A 21341-nucleotide genomic window follows, 5' to 3' on the forward strand; every position below is an offset into this window, starting at 1 on the left:
CAGCTATCGCCAACAAGCAGAAGACCATGCTAATATGGTTGTCAACGGTGCACAGCGGCATCCAAAGATGTTGCTACTTATTATTGCTATTGTTATTGCAAGGTGGATGCTGTGTTGCATGTAAAATTTGCAATAAGCACCGTTGGAATATTAAACAAAAGCACACCAAAGAAAATGCAAACTGCGCGCGTATAATCAAGGTAAGTTGTGGGCGGGCAGAGTAGCTGAAGGCCAAAAGCAGCAGGAGACACGAGGCAGGAGCCACATCACAAGTTGTGGAAAGGTGGCAGGTAGTAGGCGGCAACAGACAACAGTAATAATGGCGTTTTTTTCACAACGAAGGAGCTTCATAAAACAGCGTCAAGACACTTATGATGTGGAGGTGTTTGCATGTGTATGGATGAAAGTGTTATTTCCCATTATATTGTTTGCCATTGGCATTGGCTGTATGGGGCATGATTGCTTGAGAGAAATTAAAATCCATAGTGCAGACTATGAAGGTGAATGAGCAGCCCCGCCACGAAAACGATATACATGGTAACAACACGTTGTTGTTATTATTGTTGGCGGCAATAAAGAATGCTATATGCATTTAAGGGCGTCGACGTAAATGACGAAGAGGTTAACGCGATATTAGTACAGTTAATAAAAAACTAACTATTAGGATTTTTTCTGAATTTTTTTGTGCGGAAACATTAAGTCTTTAAGGTGATGATCACACTGTAAAAGTTGGAATATGTGTTTTAAATTTTAAAATTTCTCCAATTAAGGAGTAAACTGTTTATCATTTGATGGTCATATGTGTGATTATTACCATGGTAGAAGTACGGTAGTAAGTGATATCCTCGCGAATCTGATGTAAAAGAAGTAAAAGTCTCAAGATAGATTGAGTATTGAAGCTTAAGAGTGTTAACACTTTCCGTCTAAAAATGAAGAATATTTACTTTTAGTGCTCTTCATAAGGGGGTATTCTCATGTAATCACTTCGAAAAATCGATTTTTTTTTATATTTTGACAGTAAAATCTATTGAAAACATGCTGTTAAAAATTCAGACCGAAATTCATAGCATTTGATAAGTTACAGCTCATAGTCGCCGACGTGTCGTAAGCGACTGTCTACCAGGCGCCATGACAAGTCTGCAGCTGCTACGTTGCTAAATGCATTTTTCTCGAATCATCATTTTCTGAAACTGCCATGGTCCTAAAAAAAAAGTATTCAACCGATTGCTTTAAAATTTACATATGTTCTTCTACTAATTTATAGTTATTGTCCCTACCAGAATTGTTTATTTTCGAAAATATTTTCATATTTTTTTTAAACGATTTTTAACGAAAAAAACTAGATTTTCGCGACTTTTTTTGGAGTTCGACATTTTTTTTGCTTTTAATGAAATTAAGTATATTTGGTAGGGACGATAGCCGAAGAACTACTGAATAATAAACCATTCGATATTTTTATTTCAGATGACTTGAACAGCCGCTATCACCATGACCAGTGAACTACTTTTTTTCAAAATACAAATAAAAATATATTAAAAAATTAAAATGATTGAACTTTGTTGTTGCATAAAAAAATTTTCCTAAAAAGTGGCAAAATGTATGCGTTCACATGAGAGTACCCCATTAAGACTAAACATTTCGATTCGGTTAGTTTTCTTATTTCAGCGGTAATCAGGTTTTAAGTATATATCTGCTGCCCGTATGTCAGATGCATCGATATCGGGCAACTCCAGTATAAAGCTGTCAACAAATTGACCAAACAAAATCGAATCTTTGTTTGGAAAATTTTGTTATTTGGCAACATATCTTCACAAAAGTCGGCATAGAACACTAATATTCCCAGGCTATAAACTCTGAATAAATTGTTCAGATCGTTCAGAGCATAAAGTTACCATTCAAACTGATCAATTAAAATCATGATTAAGGTTTTTTTTATGCTTTTATACTTAAAAAAATGTACCTGTGAGAAGTATTATAGCTTCGGTGTAGCCGATGTTAAAGTTTATTCATATTTTTTATAAAAAAAAATTTCAATACTGAGGTTATTTTCTATTTTTCCTCCCTTAGATGATAATTAAGATATAAAAACTTTACATGACGTACATACATACATATGTAGATGAGTAATTTCTTCCCTAAACTCGATTTCACAAATAATGATATTATATATAGATTACTTAGGTTTCGATAAACATTCAAAGACCGAAACTATATACAAAATAGCGAAAATAAATTTTAATTGCTTTCTTCAGGAATTTTCCTTTCAAAGCAGTAATTAACATGCATACCTACATACAATATACTTACTAAGTGACGTTTGTCATTTGCGCCTAATTCCGTAATTGATTGCGAAAAAGTTCTAAAGTTCAAACTGTGAACTTACACAATTTTCCCTAAAAGCATGCTACAATAATGGATGAAAATTATAAAACAAATACGAAAACTGAACGAAATTAAGAAGAAAAAGTGATTTAGCAAAATGCTTTAGCGTGTCTATGCGGTTGATGGGTGCGAGCTTAAACTGAGCTAGTGGTAGTCGCAGAGGCAGAATAAAAAACTACAGCAACAATTGTGCACACATTGCAGCATTTTGAACTCGTTTGTTCATCGCTTGCTGTTGTTGTTGTTTTTGTTTTACTTAGCTGGTGTTGTTATCTACGCGCAGGCTAACTGAGAGTTTGTGCGTGTGATTTTGCAAGTGTCGGCACGCGTACATTTGTATGTTTGTATTTTCGTATGTGGATTAGAGCGGGTCTCAAATGATTCTTTTTTAAGCTTAAGCATGCATTTTTTTTAATTAAAAAAAAAAATGTTACGCATTTCTCTTTTCACGACTTTAAATAAAGTTCATAGAAAATCTGCAGTTTTTCTTAAAAGTGTACAGTTTATTAAAAACGCGAGTATTTTTTTGTTTTAAATTAATTTTCAAAAAATAGCTATATACAGGTGTTTGTAAGCCACTGCAAATATTTTACATAAACATCTCCTTAAATCAAAAGCTGCCATTCCTTGCAAACTACTCACCCTAATATGGTCGCATACGCGCACACTATATACACATGCCAATACATATCTGCATATGTTTGAAACTTTTCTGCGCTACATTCAGTGGTTTAGCTTTTGATTAGCCCCAAATGATTTATTATGCTGCACAATTTATGTCAAGGCGAAATGGATTTCTCTTGTAATTATATTTTCGTTGACCAAATGAGCAAATAAAACACTGAAAATGAGAAAAAATGGAATTGAGCAAAGATAAATTGTACGCTCGCTTGGCAGAAGTAATGAAAATTGGATTTAAGTTAAATGGTTTTAAAATTTTGCAGCAACAAATTGGTTGAGAAATAAACATTCTGTGTCCATCTTTCATTGGTGTGTTTCTCAGTTCAAATTTATTCTGCAAATTATTGTGCTGTACTCAGAAATGAAGACGCCTTGGTAGTTCACTGTCCAAGCATGTATTGTGTATGGATACATACGGCATGTGTGTTTAAGAAAGAGGAAAAATAATTTTATTTTTCTCAGCTTTTCATCTTCTGCCTAACTAATCTACTTGTTCGTGATTCGAATCACATGATTTTTTATCCAGAACTAATTTCAAAACTAATAGAACAGTGTCGATGAGTTTTAAAACCAAAACATAAAAACTTGTAAACAAAATATATAAGAAAATAAAACAAAAATTAAAGAAAAAAATAACTTTTGTATTAACACTTTTTTCACATTGCCACAAAATGTATGTGAAAAATTCGAATAACCGAGTTTTCGAATAACCAAATTATTTTTATCTTTTACGATTTTTTTTCAAGAAACTTTATATAAACCTCCGGTTTATGTTCCAAACACTTTACATGTGTTTTGATTAAAAATATTATGTACTAACTTTTTATTGATTTTATTATGACTTAATAACTAATAAACAGAATCATTTTCAAAGCAAAAATCTCACATCAAAATATTTGCCCTCTTCAAGGTTCGGCGGAACTGTTCAAACATTCCACTAAAACAATCAAAGCTGCTTTTTTATTTCTCAAGCCTATTATTTCGCAGAAGCAGCAGTGAAACCCGTTAATCAGAACTCGATATACAGAGCAGTGAACGACATAGTTAACAAAATGACATTTGATTTTATTGTTTTAGGTTAGGATATGAACGAAAACATGACTTCAGTCTTTTACAGCTCATTGATGTTCAGCAGAAGAATTTAATGATTTTCTATTTGAAAGCTCTTTTTAGGGTATAATGAATACCCTTAACAGCAAAATTTATATAAATTTCTTCTGACCAGGTGGCAGCACTACTTAAATAACATAAAAATAGCGGTACCCTTTCTTCTTCTTCCTTCTCCATATAAATTCAGTGTATCGAAAGCGCCGCTAATGCAGGTCATTGCGAAATCTGAAAAACGACAAAAACCTGCAAAAGAAGTAATAACAAAAAAAAAAGAAAAATAGTAGACATGGAAATGCAATATATCGAGAAACTCAATGCTCTCAATTATAAATATTGGACTATTATGACACGCGCTTACCTCGAAAAGGAGGATCTGATGGACACCATCGACAGGAAAGATCCAGCCTCAAATGTAAGTATATTGCCCTTAAGCAGTTTTTGCCTTTCGTGTTGATGACTTGGTGTTTTCTGCCTTTTCCAGACAATTGCGAAGGAGCGTCGTGCTCGCTTCATTTTACTTTGCTTAATTGAGCCTTCATTTGTACGCGAATTACCTGACAATGTTAGGAGCGCAAGAGAGATATGGACACATTTCGCTTTCCGTTATCGAAGGCGAAGAAGCGCCTCCTGCTCACATACACCCTAAAATCAGTCGTCGTTTCATTTTTTTTTGATATGATATCAGCTTTCTGTAATACTTGTCGCTGTTAGCATATAATATGTTACAACAAATAAATGTTAGAGGTTCAAGTTACGTAATCATAAATCCGCTAGTATTATTTTTTGGAGCACAAGGTGGCATGTCAAATTTGAATTTTGTAGCGTAGTTTGTGATTAAGTTATAGCAGAGGTTCATATGTATGTATAACATTATACCAAGCTTCGTAGAGTGAGAAGAAAGCGTGCAAAATTTCGTCAACGGACGGACAGATATGCAGTCATCCAGAAACCAATTCGTCTCCACTTCCTGTTTACCTTGTTTTATGTATGCACTTATAATCGTGTATAAAATAACCGCTATATGAACAAAACTACATTACTCTAGGCAAAATGTTGCGAGCGTATAAATATAATATGCTCAAAATTACTGATTAAGTTGGAGGCCTAATGAGCATAATAATTAATTACTTAATAACTTACATATTTACATGTGCGACAACTGATAAGCTTGGTCTCATGCATTCCGTTTCAGGGCATCGTGTGAGTTCTGAGAATGACCGCAGAGAGAAAGAGAGAGAGACAGAATTGTATATGTAATGGGCTAAAGCTTTGTATGTGCTACACTCTGTTAAAAAATGTAATCACTGGAAAATTGTATAATGGTTTAAGCATTTTTTCGATAAGAAGTGTTTAAAGATAGTATGAAATTCTGAGACATACTAGATATCACATATATGTTTATAAGATACGGTCTGTTTTAGCTGAAACTATATGCAAACAACTTAATTGTGGAATACATTAAAAAAAAACAATAATAACAACACTATTTTCTTGGAAAAATCTTTACAACTATTTTTATTTAATTTTATATGCTTCAGTAGTTGGTTGGGAATACTCGTATAGTACTCACTTCAAAAATAATTAATTTTTTTCCTGCTTAAGTACAATCAAAAACTATTTATTTCAGTGTCGTTGAGCACATTTTTGAGCACTCACATAGAACATAAAAACCATGTTGAATTCATTGCAAAATAAATAAATACATTCATATTTTCTATACATAGATTAAAATATTGTGTTTTTTGTTTAGCTACAAACACAAATCCCGAGCACGGCTGCCAAGCAGTCTCCGAATCGCGTATTATTTGAGCTTCTGTCGTTCCGAAGCCGCAGTTGCGTTTCAACATTTGCGAAAACACAGCGTACGAGGCGCTTGCGAGAGTATACCAAAGCTAAATATAAACTCTGATTAAACTATTATAGTTTGTAAACACATCGGTTTAATTCAAGTTCAACCAAAATGCACACGAGATTAGATTGCGACTGAAATTAGTCACGAATTGCCAGTGAAGTGTGAAAGAAAAGCAATTGTGTGTTATAATAAAAGACACTTAAAGCCTGCATACAAGATGTCACGTGGGTCACACTCGACGGGCACTCTGCATTGTTGCTGCCAGAAGTTGTTGTTGCTCTTATGGGCTGCTTCTGCATTGCGCGCTACGTTGGCGGGCCCATCTTATCGCTGTATGTATTGAAAAAATTATGTTTTCTGTCACACATTGGAGATTATAATAAAATATAAATAATTATATATGTACATATAGAGTAGAATATTTCTGATAAACGGAAAGCGCATTTGCAATCAAAAATTCAGAATTTGTTTTAATTTAAAAAGTATTCGAATATGGAAATAATAATGCATATACATATTTTTGTTAATAAAACATACATATACAAATGTACATGCTTATGTATGCGTATATACACATGTGTATACACTTCTGTTTAAAATGTTTGTATAATAATTGCGTCTTAAGTTAAAGTCTTTGACTAAATTAATCAAACTTCCAGCTTACGGCCAGTGCACTGATGCCGAAACCGGACGCGAGCTCTACATCGGCGAGTCCTTCACACGTCCGGGCCAGTGCATACGCGTGCAGTGCTTGGGCACACTGCAGTTATGGGAAGATGGGTAAGTGTTTTTCTCGCTAAATCTTCCAGACTTCCTTTACAGCTGCGCTAATATACATATATTATATATTCTTTGTTTATTTATAGCTGTGAAGTACCCAAATTAGAGGGTAATTGTAGTCCCGTGCCGCCGGGCAATGAATTTCTCAACTATCCATATTGTTGTCCACTGTTTGTGTGCAGAAAGATTGCCGTCAGCGAAAAGGATCGGCGAGAAGAGATACGCACATACAATCAGTACGGCACTATGATTAAACAGGACATACAGCAAATTTTCAGTGTAGGCCCAGTTAAGGGCAATGTACCGGGCGCTGGTGTAATTACACAATTTGAAATCTAAGTGCGAAAACTATATGGGAATATTTGACGATTACAATATGAAATTTTTATTAAATGAAAAAGAAGACACCTTCGAATTTTAAAAGGTGATTTATGTACCTAAGTTAATTGAAACATATGTACCAAATTGTTTTTAATTTAATTTAATTTTTTACATCAAAAATTAGGGAATTTATTTCTCCAATTAGTTGATCTTGTAAAATAAAGCAAATTTATGGCCAGCTGAGTTATAAAAGTAACAGTGACGGCCATTATGGTATGGTTAGAAATGCGATGCACAAATCTGCTGCCAAGAAATTAGCCATTTAATCAGTATTAAAAAATATTTCTATAACCTGAACAGGGTATATTAAGGTTGTCACGAAGTTTGTAACACCCAGAAGGAAGGGTCGGAGACCCTATAAAGTGTATAAGTTATTTTTAGGCACTAGTGCGCTTTATTCAGGCTCGATCAGAACTAAACTCTAAAACATTCTTACTCTTAAGTCTAAGCCTAAGCCGTCCTCACTGCCGCTGCCGTCGTCGCTGCTGTCGTCGCTGTCGTTGCTATGTTTTGTCAGATGCAGTGTCAGCGAATCCCACGATACGTCGACTTGCGTGTAGTGTAAGTCGTCGCTTGTTTGCGTTATATTTGTGCTGCGGATCCCACGGCTACGGTAGCTTGTGCGTATGTTGTTGCTTGTCGTTGGATCATAACTCGGGCCGTTGGTCATGGATTGGGGTGGTGTTAATGTTCAGCATTGCCTGAAACGGATGTTAGGCAGACAATGCTGACTTGGTATTTTGGTGGTTTGCGTTTCCAGTTAACTTATATATAAATGATCAGTATGTTGAGCTGAGTCGATTTAGCCATGTCCTGTCTGTCCGTCTGTCTGTATATATACGAACTAGTCCCTCAGTTTTTAAGATATCGTTTTGAAATTTTACAAACGTCATTTTCTCTTCAAGAAGCTGCTCATTTCTTGGAACTGCCGATATCGGATCACTATAACATTTAGCTGCCATACAAATTGAAAGATCGGAATCAAATGCTTGTATGGAAAACTTTCGCATTCGACGTGGTATCTTCACGAAATTTGACATGGATTCCAGCGTAAAGTAATAATGTAATATGCGATGAAATTGTTCAGATATAGCATAAAGCTTCCATATAAACTGAACACATAGTTACTAAAAGAAATGCACCTGTGAAGGGTATATTAGCTTCGGTGCAGCCGAAGTTAACGTTTTTTCTTGTTTTAACTAAAGAACTTCTGAAACTTGCAATAACTCATTGTGAAATTTACTTTCTGTAGATAAAATTAATATTAGTTAAGTAATTAAAAGCGTCTCAAACTACAAATAGTTCGTGTGGTATTGTATCGGGTTTTCAATTATGATTCCTAAGCATCGTTTCTGTTATTTTTAATATGTCTTGATCTGTAATTTTTCTTTGTATTCAGTAGTTTTTACAATTTCATCATACAAGGTGCCTTCCAAAGTAAACATGACTTTTTGAATTTAGTGTTCCCTTGTGGCGCCATCTATATATTGCTTTAGAGCTATCTTTATCGATTGTCCAGTGAAGTTATTGCGTTTTAAGTGTCAGTAGGTTTGTCTTATCGGTGCGAAAATGAGCTTCGAACAAAGAGCCAACATTAAATTTTGTTTTAAAATTGGTAAAACTTTTAGCGAAACGTTTCAATTGATGAAACAAGTTTACGGCGATGATTGGCTATCCCGTAGCAGAGTGCACGAGTGGTTTCAACGTTTTCAAAGTGGTCGTGAGGAGGACATAAATGACGATAAATATGTGGGCCAATCAATCCGTGATCACCGGAAATTCCATCGAAACTGTGCGTGAATTCATCAAAAATCAGCTGAAGTGAACATTGAAATTCATGGAAATAGAATTGAACGTCTCCAAAACATCGATTTATTCCATTTTGACCGAGCATTTGTGCTTACAAAAGGTGTGTGCACGGTTTGTTCCACACAAATTGACTGACGACCAAAAATTGCTCAGAATCCAACATTCGATCGACGCTTGTGACTGATTATTTGACCAAAAATCACATTTGAACCATTAACAACTCCCCGTATTCACCTGATATGGTACTGTGCGACTTCTTCCTTTTCGGAAAAATGAATTTGGCCATGAAAGGAAAGCGTTATGCAGACGTAGATGCCATTCAACAGGCTTGCACCGGCATACTGGCGACCATATCGGCCAACGAGCTAAAACACTCGATCGACATGCTTTTGGACCGTGCAAAAAGCTGTATTGAAGCAGAAGGAGACTATTTTGAATGAAATAAATTGATTTTGCCGAAAAAACCATTAGTTCTGTTTTTTTTTTAAGCCCTGTTTACTTTGGAAAGCTCCTTGTAGAAAGATATATGTATAAAAATGTTTCCACTCAAGTACTGAAACTGTTGGACCATCGTAAAAGCCGTGAATTTACTGTTTTGCCTTGGAACAGCTGGAAAACGATCGATGATAACCAACATTTTATGACCGCAATCGGAAGAAGTTTACCACGACAGCATTTGGTTACAACAAAATGGGACTTAGTGCCACACAACACGTGAAAAGAATGAATTATTGCGAGAAAAGTTTGGAGATTCGATTATTTCAGAATATTGTCACAATGAATGACCTCCAAGAAGTTGTGATTTAAGACCATTAGACTGCCTCCTGTGAGGTTATTTAAAGGCATTGGTTTTTAGCAATTAACCAGGCACTCTTCAAGCTTTAGTAGTAAATACTGAACATAACATTCATGAATTAGGACTTCCTATAGGAAAAAGTACTCAAAAATCAGGTTCATCGAATTCGTCCCTGCAAAATAAGACGTGAAGACCATTTGAATGATGTTATATTCAGTTCTTAATTGTATCGATTGTAGTTCACATTAATTAAAAGCATTTGAATTTCGTCAACAAGTACTAGTACTAGTATTTCATTGGCTTAAGTCCGATATCCTGAGTGGCTTTTATTTGTAAACTCTAGAAAAATAACCGACCTCATATTAATGGCATGTTGTTTTGGAAGGAATTCAATGACATATTTGTACACTAAATACTAACTCGATGCTCGATAAATAATTGAAAAAAGTTTGACTTGTCGATACTTGGCTCTACCGTCTAATATTTGGGATGTAGGTAAATCTCAAATTTAGTTTTTGATTCTATGAGAGTGTGAAAATGTTCATTAAGTAATTATTTATTTTTATAAGTGCGCTACTTTAGTGTCTAGTCGAATATTTGGAGACGGATTTTGGATTGATTTTTTATGTAAAATTCATATAGATAAAATATATACTTTTTATATGTCTAGCTTGCTGAAGTAAGTACATTTTTCAACACTTACTTAAGATGTTATTAAAAAATTTATAAATGTACATTAAAATTTACACAGTTGTACATATTGTACAACATACACATGTAAGCTCTGCAAGCAACATATTCATTTCTGTAAGTTACCTTTTCAAAAACAAATTTGCGTGAATATATGCAGGTGGCTGATTGTATTGTATGAAGGAGAAAGTTTTTCAGGCAATTATCAGCACTTAACGTCAGAAAAGTAGCAGACCCCAGTAGAGAATGGAGACCTCCACTCCGTTGGAAAGACCAAAAAATCCACAAAAAGAAATATAAGTGTTTGCAATGCAACTACATTTCTCAACATGTAATTCCCTACAGGGCCACTGCCGTGCAAAAATTATACAAGCATACATTTGCATATACTTTCTATGACTTTCTTCTCACTTTTAAGTACACTCGTGACTACACATCTGCCACAAAAATTCCGCATTTCCATTCCATGCCTACACATGTAATTATTGCTAGAGCTTTTTTTTTACAGAAGGCTTTTCGCAATACGTACGTGCTGTTTGTGTGAAATTTCTATTCGAAACTTTAGTGCAGCTCTTGAAAAGTTCATATTACATTCCTGTAATTAATAAAACCGCTGCTGATATGAATTTTCTGAGTGTTGCTAAAACTTTAAATTTTTGCACAGTTAACTACTTTTGCAACACTCTCAGCGTTGCATTGTTCACCGCAAGTGCACATATTTCTGTAATACGAGTATAAGTTTTCGTTGCGTGGTTTCTTGAAACTTTACTGTGAAGAAGCGGAATGAGGAATGTGAAAGAGAATATGACGAGTGCAAGTTTCTTTTGACAAGTGAGGCATATGCTACTCGATTGCTTCTGGAGTTCCAGGTATGCCATGTCATATTCCGCATAAGGCGGTGGATTATTTTTAGTATTGCTCGGAACAGCAATGTGGATTCTTCAGAGATCTTAAAAAAGTACACCAATAATTTACAATCTTGGCCTCAAAGACAGAGTAATCATTGAACAACTCTTCTTTTTTGTGCTGAGAATATTTCAACTTAATTTCCCTCAAAATCACTATTATTTATTATGAATTTAGCTCGAATTCTGTGCCAATGTCGAGTTGCCATATCCGTAATGCTGCTTAGTCTGAGTTCAGTGGCCAAAAACTGTACGCAGACTGTAGTGCTCTTAGCACCAGTAGTCATACAGTAAATAAGCGTCTATCCTGGAGGTTTAGAGTTGGTTATCTTCACTAATGTTTGCCGCCGTATTAGTATCAACCAATAGCTCGAACGTTTTAAGTGTCTAGTAATATTAAGAGGACAACAGTATTTTGCTCAATTTATTTTAAATGCACACGCCATCGGCCGAGTTTTGCCTTGTCCGAAATACTAATTGAACCAAAAAAATGTGTAGCCAACCAAATGAAAAAATAATTACAATCTCTTTTATTCAATAAGCACAAAGTCTTGTTTTTCTTTCCTTTTTAAGCTTCATTTCATTTCAAAGACTTCCACTTGCTCACCTTGTCAATAATGAGCGCTTGATACTGTGGGCGTTGCTGGACATTAATCGCAAGTGTTGCCACTAATTTATGCCTCATTGACTTTCTTATGGAGTACTTCATATTTTAATTTTCTTACTACATTCGATTTGGGAGGAAGACGATTTTTATAATGTTTTTAACGCAATTATTTTGTATGAATTTGGGTGAAGTTGGCGTTCGTCTATTGTTTTGTGAATATGTGGATATAACCTTTTTATCGAAAATATTTCCTGGCAAGTCAAAGTGTCGAATTTCAACTTTATTAATCGGCCACGAACAAGGCAACTACCTCCAGGGAGTTAAAAGATGCAGGTAAAATTGGTTCGAAACGCGTGTCTGCTGATGATGAATGTGGTAACTCGAGCGTTAATGAGCGCAAGTTTATAATTATTTTATGCCAATTTTAGTTTTGTTCAACTTAAATTCTAATGAAATCAAATACACTTTTAAGTCTATGACTCCCTTGAGCCTTCATTGACTAAAAATAACCAAATTTCTTACGAAGCTACTCGTGTTAGAATATTAAAATAGATTTTAAATTTGAGTACTATTTTTGTGGAGCATTCTTATAATAGTTTGATAAATTGAAATATGCATTGCGACTGCTTTATTAAACAAAATTTAGCAAAACCAGACACTAGTGTTCTGAAACAACTAAGTTATTCTCTAGTCATGAATGCACAAATAACTGTATAACTTGAAATTATATGAAATTGCTACAAATTAAATATATTGTTAACACGTCGAAAAAAATTCCAGAATATTTGTAATTTGCCAATTTTTATCGTGTTATATTCCAAATGTCATATGCTTTCAGAATTGAGATAAAAAATTAAAAAAATTTGCTTGTTTTATTAAATTGCGCTCATAGTTAACTCAATTAAAAGTAGCAAGATATTTCAGTTGAGTTTATTTGCAAATGTGTATGTAACAATGAGAGTGGTGTTGGTAGAGAATTATAAAAATTGGTAAGGCGTCACAGGTAAGAGTAGAACCAAATCTCAAAATACACAAAAATTGTATTTTTATTGAAATATATAACTTTTAGTTTGCTAGCAAATGGTCAACATAATCAAAGTCACTAATTGGGTAATCTTTAATGATTACATGGGTTTACGGGTTTTAAAAAATCGAAATCTTTTGTCCTATTAATTTTGCAACACCTTTAAAAGATTATCTTAAATTTTCAAGCTGATCCGAATAATAGTTTCGGAGATGCAGCCTTTAGAATTTGTGCGCTTGAGGCTAGCTAGGCTAAGCGCGCCGTCTTTAAACGCGTTTTTTCTCGAAACTGTGTTTTTGAAGTCGTTTGGCTAGATTTTTTTGAGAAGTACGCAACTCCGTCCGAGATTTCTTCGATTATAGCCATTAAAAAGTGACGAATTTTTCACTTAAATTTTACTTTTTTTGGAAAAGGTCTGCCAAACTCCATTTTTTTGTATTTTCCCCCTTTTCGAAGTTCCACAAGTAAGTTAAAGTTTTACTAAAACACGTATTTTTTCATTCTTTTAGATGATCCTGTAAGGAGTTATACAGCCAACGCGCATTTTTCTGTGGGCTCACAAGAAATGGCATCGCAATGGCCGAGTTTAAAATATTTTTTTCCAAAAATTTGGGGTTTTTTTGTTTATGGTGACAATAAAAAATTATGATAAAATATTTTGTATATGAGAAAAAATTTGTCGAAAAAAGGCTCTTAAGCGAACATATCTTTTTTAATAGTTGAAAATAGTTGTCGTCCCAAGGGCTGGCAGAAAAATATAGTAGATAATATTTTGGAGTTTGCGGCATTTAGAGAAATATTTTATCAAAGTACATTTTGCTTCTATGAGTAACCCATTCACCAGGCATAACTTGCGTGTATTGTTATTTTTGTCCAAATTCGGCTCATTTATGACAGTTTTGAAAGTAAAAAGTATGAAGATATCATATAAGAGACTCGCAAATTTGTATTTGAAAAACAGCAAGAATCTTGTAAACAAATTTTATCTTTTAGACATCGTTATCCAGGTATCACGCCTATCATTCTACGAATAAGTAATCGAAAAGGTATAATACCTTATCTCTAATAGTCGTTGAGTATAATAAAACTTAAAAATTATTTTTTTCAGCTGTGCTTTCGTTAATGAATGCCGGTTGGCCAAAGGATATCAGTCTCTCCATAAGAGATAGATGCCACCGAACATACTCGCAGTGTTGCGGATGGCAAGCAAAGCGAAAGCTCAAGCTGATGTGGACGTGAGAGGTAATGATATTACTGACCAATATGCAACCGCATCCAAAGGGCTAATGGAACGAGCCAAGTCAACAAGAATACACCAAAAGGAATACAGGTATGAAGCGTAGAGAGAAATATGGCTGTGGGCTGTAAAAGCAACTGTGTATGTTTGTAATGTTGACATTGTCATAAGTGATATATGCGAGGCAACGTGTTGCCAGGTAAGTGTGTCGGGGGAGCGAACCATTATACACATACATTTTTATAAAAAATGAATAACTCAACGGATTTAATTTTTGTTTTCTGATTCAAAAGGATTAAAGTAAGTGGATTTTTTAGGAGATAACATATTTTATTAAACATATATTAAAAGTTATTTATTTTATTTGATTAATTTGTACAATACACAGTTTAATAATTGAAGATAATGTGCTGTAATATAATGTCTCCACGTAAATCTTGTGCAATTTTAGGTTACAGCTATTTACAAGGTTTTCGCAGCTGCAAGGGAGACAAAATAATATCTTTCTTTCGCTATTTATATAATGATTTTAGGGTGTTACTTAAATATAAGTATAGAAATTTTGCCTTACAGAAAATGAGAAATGGTTAAGAGGTGACACATACATAGGTTTTAGAGTTCTGACTATGCAGACTCAAGAACTTTAAGCTAAATTTTTTGAACTCTAGTCTGTAATAGATCGGAAATAATGATAACAATTCGAACGTTGTAAAATTTTTGGTACAAAAAATATATAAGATATATCTTCCTGTCACAATACCATATTTTACGTACACCCCTAATAGACAAACCCATATACATAGAACCCGATGGCTATGTATGTTGGTATAAATGGCTCACCATTACTGACCACAGTTGCGGATTATATACGAATATATGACACATGTACTTATGAATGTGGTTATATGTATAAGTATGTGCGGCTTACATGTTCGCCTAGCGCATATCCATATACGTGTGTGTGCGTGCATATAAGCTTGAACAAAAAATCTAATTTTCCACTCTAAGGCACAGCACATCACAACTTATTGAATATACAACGACTAGGATGACCAAAAAATACAAAAAATGAGAAGAGGATAGTAATCGAAATCCAGTTAAGCTCTGGCTAAAAGTAAAAAAAATGAAACAAAATTGGCATAGGAAAGATTTTCTGAGAGCGCTTATCGTAATGTATGAAGAAGAGTTAGGAAAACTTGATTTCGCATAAAACTATATGAGATCAACTACTCGAACTGCTCGTTGTTAGTGTGTGTGCGTGTGTGGAGATGTGTTTGCTTAATGCGAATGAAAATATAACGACATGTTGCACACGAATTGAGGACATGTTGACATGTTCGGACGTAAGACAGTGTGAGAGCCGAGAGTTTGTGTTTGTGGGCTGGTATGTGTAAGTAAGGTGAACTTAGCGAGCGCAGAACAAAATATTATCATGGGCAATAATTGAAATATTCTGGAATACCTGTAACAAATTTCTTAAAGAATGATTACATTGAAGAATTTTCTTTAGTATTTGTAATATGCTATTACTCTTATACATAGGCTTACAGTTCAAATATCGCTGTAGTGGTCACTGGTTGTAGGCGCTCTAACTGGGCACTGTCCTATCATAATTCATGCAGTAAAATTGAACATCTTTCCGAATGCCAGTTGCATCAGCTATTTGGAAGAGGATGAGATAGAATCATCTCAACAATTCCTCTTCAAGTACCCCGCTATTGCCAGATCAAGGCAAAAACACCTCGGATGTTATATATTTCCACATACAAGTGGAATAACTGAATTAGAAATGAAATACCTTAGAACATTGTGACTGCAAATCACAGTCTAAATGTGATCCAGCCGCCATGCTGAGGGAACAGCTACTTAAACTTATCTAACCTAGCATTATTATATTTATTGATACATGCATATGCTCAATGTTATTTTGAGTAGCAAGTGTCTGCTAACTATAAACTTCTACTATATACTCTCTCGCTCGTTTAAATCAAAAATACGTCCATAGTAAAAGCGAGTCGGTTTTTAGATTTTCAGTGTATTGTAACCTTTAGACTTCGTTACACATTGAACAGGGTATCTTAAGTTTGTAATGATATTTGTAACACCCAATAGAAACTTCTCATATAGCTGTCATACAAACTGACCTATGGAACTCATATACTTGTATGAAAAACTTTTTAATTTGACAAGGTATCTTCACAAAATTCGGCACCGATGATTCAGGTTGATCAGATTGAATGCCGATGTCAACGTTTTTTTTTTGTTTTAATATAATTTCATACACTTAAATATTTTCGTCTAAAGTAACATCAATTCTGTCGCTGAATGACATTTATATCGATGAAGGCTTTTTGAGTTGACTTATCTGAGTTCATCCCGACATGCGAGAACTGCTGTTTAGCGTGACTAAATACTTCATGGTTTAGTTTAAAGAAATAAGCAGTGCATTAGTTTTGGGTGCCCTCATAAAATGGGGCTCTTAATTTTCGACTTTTATGAGACATATCGTTGGTTATTGAAAATATATAAAATAAAGTTCAGTATAACCTATTTATAGGTAGTAATACTTCGATAGTCATTCACATGAATGAATGGTTGACCTGAGTTATTCTTTGCTTATGAAATGGGCTTATTTTTTTCTTTCTCATTTTCAACTTCTTTGGCGTAGTACATTCTAAGTAAGGACTGTTAGCTTAAGTAACGACTTGCGGCACAAAATGTGAACTCTGACCACCTTCATATATGTACTGTACGTCTCACTATCACTCCATAGATTGTGTGTTAAATCTAAAAAAACTAACTGGAGATGAGAGGATCGAAATGAGAACTTAAATGAAGACAATGAAGCTTTAGAAACTGACTTTTCGTCGCGACCTATGGTGTCAATCATTGAAAGCGTTGTTCCGAACACATTTTTGATAAGGTTCTCAGATTATAAATACACTTCAATTAACTTTGGGTCATGACACAAAATACAAACCACAAATGAACATTTGCGTTTCAAATTCAGAGTAAATAAGTCGCAGTGAAAGAGAAGCAATAACATTCTGAACGAAAGGAAAGCTTAGCAGGAAGTCGTATGAAAGAATATTTATATATTTATTCACTGTATTTGTTTTTACATTTCGATGCATGCTGAATACTTATTTAATAATCGAATATAATAAATTAAGCTGCTCACTTGTTAAATTTTAAGAAAATATAATTGGCCAAAGCATTTTGTTCAATTACACCGATAAAAACCACACATGTCAGGTAAAGGTGTCTTCCATTGTGCAGTTATACATATAATAGAAATTTATACAGCAATACACTAATATATTAATTACGTAAACAGTTTCGAATTTCAGCAGAACAGATCTTCCCACACACAAACGCCCAAACAAAATGTACGTGCGTACACAGGCACACAATTAAACTACTGCATGTGCGTTTAATTTGTAAATTTATTGGAAGACAAAGTGTGACTGCAATGTAACTGCATTTTCTAGGCAATTTATTAAATAAATGTTTGCGTAATAAATTGCAGTGGAAAAATATTTGCATATTTGTTTTAAATAAGTTTGAAATATTTGTTGAGCAGAATACAATCTATGCGTTTATTTGCTGTGTTTTAAAGCATTCAAAATATTAAGGGTAATGAAAATTAATATCTGCCGAAAAGTATGCTACGATAAATAAAAGCTATTCTATGTAAACTATTTTATTGAAATATGCATGAGAAATACCTGAGTGCCTTGCCTGCATATACATACATACGTATTGCAAATTTTACTCACATATGTGCATACATATGTATCATTATAACGTCTCACTGGCATTATAACGTCTCACTCGACTTCCGGTCAAGCTGCTATTTGATAACAACTACATACATGTGCCCGACACACACACATGTATTTCTTGAGCATATGAATAAAATTTCATTCGATTTGAAGTCGAGATTTGCATATTGGGTGTGCTTGCTCGAAATAAATTGCGCTTCATTGGGCATGAATAATAATATTTTGTTTTCAAATAAAATGAAGTGGACGGAAGTTTGTCTGAGCCGTTTTGCTGATAACTATATTACTTGATTAGACACAATATTGATAGGGTAATAGTCTATGCCAGCGGAAGTGCAAACCAATAACAAAAACAATTTCTTCGTATAAGCTGTAAACGGCCACTTTAAAAGTATAAAATTCAAGTGAAATACATACCAAAAAAAAAAACAAGGAAAAACGTTTATTTCGGTGGCACCGAAGCTAGAATACACTTCACAAATGAAGACATTTTTTCACAAGAACTTCATTTGCACGGTTTGGGTTGGACGACAGCTATATGTTCTAATGGTCCGTTATGGAAAATAAAACAACATACAACAACAATATATTATAAATTTCTGCTTTTTTATATTTAGAATAATAAATAAATAAACAAATATGTACCATTGCCATTTGTTGTGCTACACGAAATTTCACTGGCGGCTTGCGTGGCATTCTTCCCTACTTTATACAAAAATTTCGAAATATAACGAATTTCTTTATTATTTTCACCCATTTTTGAATAGCTGTAACACTTTTTCAACTTCCCGGAATTAAATTTTTTTGATTAAATGAAGCTTAAAGTCTTACCTTTCCAACACTATACGTTATGACACAATTGGTAGCATTGGAGTTACAAGTATATTATAGCATTATCGTAAACAATAATCTCTGCGAAATATCGGGAAGATTTATTGTCAAATAAAAAAGTTTGTATGACAGCTATATGTTTTGGTGATCCGATAACGGCGGTTCCGACAAATGCGCAGCTTCTTAGTGCACAAACGACGTGTGCAAAACTTCAAAGTGATATCACCAAAACCGCGGAGAGTCGATTCGACGCCGTTCGCAGCAACTCGGACTGACGTATGGAATGACTTGGCGCATTTTACGTGGAGATCTTAAATTGCGAAAGAAGTTCTGACATTTTTGAGCCAAATTTTGTTCATTGATGAGACTCAAGTTGGCTCTATGGGTATGTAAACAAACAGAAGAAACAAGGGTTTGGTGTGGTTTGTGGGCTGGTGGAATCATCGGTCCATATTTCTTTAAATATTATGACGGTGAGAGCCTAACCGACAATGGCGATCGTTATCGCGCCAATATAACCGACTATTTGATGCCTGAAGTTGAAGCTCATGATCTCGGCGACAATTGGTTTCAACAAGACGGCGCAACTTCCCACACATCACATCACATCAATGGATTTCTTGAGAGAACACTTCGGAGAGCAGATACTTAATTTCACGTTTTGGGCAGGTCGATTGGCCACCAAGATTGTGTGTTATCACACTGTTAGATCCTTTTGCTGTGGGGATATGTAAAGTCAAAAGTCTATGCGGACAATCCCGCTTCGATTCAGGCCTTGGAGCAAAACACCACACGTGCCATTCACCATCGAAAATTGGACATGGAAAATTGAACTCAACGGATGGACCATCTGACACGTGGCCGCCGCCAAAATTTGATAGAAATAATATTCCAAAAATAAACGCCGAAGTATTGCTAGAAGCTTAATTAAGGTCTGAAAGCCGAAGTTTATTCAATTACAGAAAATTTTTAGCAAATTTTCGGGCATCACAAAAACTCTCAATTTTGCATGTTTCTATAAAATACATTCATGCAGTTCATGTCATTGTCCCACATTTCAAAACTCTTTACGAATTCCGAGTAAATAGTGTTAGTCAGATCCTTTGATTTAAATTTGTTTAATTTTATTTAGTTACTAGAAATCTTATAAAATTATTTATTACTAACAAAATCAATACTTATTTGATAAGATCTATTTGATACTTATACTTTCAATCACCAGTGCGTATACGTAACAATTGAAGCATATGCTTTTGATACTGTGTTGGGTAGTTAACAGCACTGTTGCAAATTCTGTGCACTAATTACCGAAATCTTGGGAATTCAAGGAACGAATAACAATATGAATCATAAATTTAATACTCAGTGCTCTGAATGGATATTTATAGCTATCTGGATATACAGAGGTTATGTATAGGGTGTATATATTACACCGAAATCAAACAAAGACAAAACTAGGCTTACAAAAGACTGTGTGTGTTATTTTCTTACTTATAAATATGCCTGCTTATGTGCCACGACAATAACCTCAATACATTAAAAGGTACGCTGGCTTACAATTAATTGTCTATCACATGTACGTGTGCGTGTGTGTGTGAGTAATACAGCACATTACGCAAATTTAACCCTTCAAATGCTGAATATGTAACGCATGCATGAATGTTACTGTTGCTTGAAGGAATGCTGTTGTTCGGTATGTATGCGCTGATACAGTCGTATGTATGTGGGTGTATATGTGTGTGTGTTAAATGGTTGCCGCGGCTCAAATAAGAGTTGTGCACTTGCCACATAACACATTCGGTTGTTCGCAAAGCAAACCGCCAACATTCAACAAATATTTACGCGATCTACTCACACGCACGTCAGCAGGACACATAGAGAGTATGCCTGCGAGGCATGCTGAAATATCAATGTTCATTTCTCAAGAATACTCACATATTTGCATATGCGAGTGGTTGGCATTTTGCAGAAATGCCGCGTGGCATACATTTATATTAATATGTGTGCTAACATGCAAATGATGACGGGCGGAGTGGGAGAACACGTTTGATAAAAGAAATTACTTTAATATGTGGCAGTAATGACAAAAGCACAATAATTTAATTCAATATAATTTAGCTTAATTATTTATTGTTGTTGTTCTATATATGTGCCTACTTTATGAAAAGCAGTTTTCTGCGCTTTATTGAAATTTTCACTTAGCAGTTTTATGCAAGCACGCCCACACAAGCACGGCTGACTTGCGCTAATACATTCAAATATATTTTTTATTCGTATTTTATTTTTGAGGCGTGCGCAAATACTATATTGAATTTGTATTCATATGTAATAATTTGCATAACATAAGGCCTCAGGTGCTCAATTTATATGAATTTGACTCTACACATGTGCAAATTTTCTCTATTTTCTATCGAAATATATACTTAAGTAAGGTGGCATAATCTCCTTTGCGACTTGTGAGGCAAGTGTTT

The 21341-nt window shown here is 34.5% G+C and overlaps 2 protein-coding genes across 2 annotated transcripts; both read left to right on the plus strand.

Moving 5' to 3' along the window:
* The first annotated feature begins 4374 nt into the window (after nucleotides 1-4374).
* On the plus strand, nucleotides 4375-4939 carry LOC120766972. Its single transcript, XM_040092763.1, has 2 exons — nucleotides 4375-4585; nucleotides 4655-4939. Exons 1-2 carry the CDS (start codon nucleotides 4460-4462, stop codon nucleotides 4817-4819), a joined length of 291 nt encoding a protein of 96 aa, XP_039948697.1. The 5' UTR covers nucleotides 4375-4459; the 3' UTR covers nucleotides 4820-4939.
* Nucleotides 4940-5992: 1053 nt separating this feature from the next.
* Nucleotides 5993-7412, plus strand: LOC120776066. Its single transcript, XM_040106535.1, has 3 exons — nucleotides 5993-6357; nucleotides 6685-6805; nucleotides 6892-7412. The coding sequence occupies exons 1-3, from the start codon at nucleotides 6243-6245 to the stop codon at nucleotides 7142-7144; spliced, it is 489 nt and encodes a 162-aa protein (XP_039962469.1). The 5' UTR covers nucleotides 5993-6242; the 3' UTR covers nucleotides 7145-7412.
* Nucleotides 7413-21341: the final 13929 nt, after the last annotated feature.

The sequence above is a fragment of the Bactrocera tryoni genome, chromosome 1 (genome assembly GCF_016617805.1).
Source record: "Bactrocera tryoni isolate S06 chromosome 1, CSIRO_BtryS06_freeze2, whole genome shotgun sequence".
Classification (NCBI taxonomy): Eukaryota; Metazoa; Arthropoda; class Insecta; order Diptera; family Tephritidae; genus Bactrocera; species Bactrocera tryoni.

Bases quoted from the DNA above. Each gene is read 5' to 3' on its own strand.
- LOC120766972 (XM_040092763.1), top strand. From the start codon at position 4,460: ATGGAAATGCAATATATCGAGAAACTCAATGCTCTCAATTATAAATAT. The intron at 4,586-4,654 runs GTAAGTATATTG...TGCCTTTTCCAG, and splicing joins GGAAAGATCCAGCCTCAAAT to ACAATTGCGAAGGAGCGTCG.
- LOC120776066 (XM_040106535.1), top strand. From the start codon at position 6,243: ATGTCACGTGGGTCACACTCGACGGGCACTCTGCATTGTTGCTGCCAG. The intron at 6,358-6,684 runs GTATGTATTGAA...TCAAACTTCCAG, and splicing joins GGCGGGCCCATCTTATCGCT to CTTACGGCCAGTGCACTGAT. The intron at 6,806-6,891 runs GTAAGTGTTTTT...GTTTATTTATAG, and splicing joins CTGCAGTTATGGGAAGATGG to CTGTGAAGTACCCAAATTAG.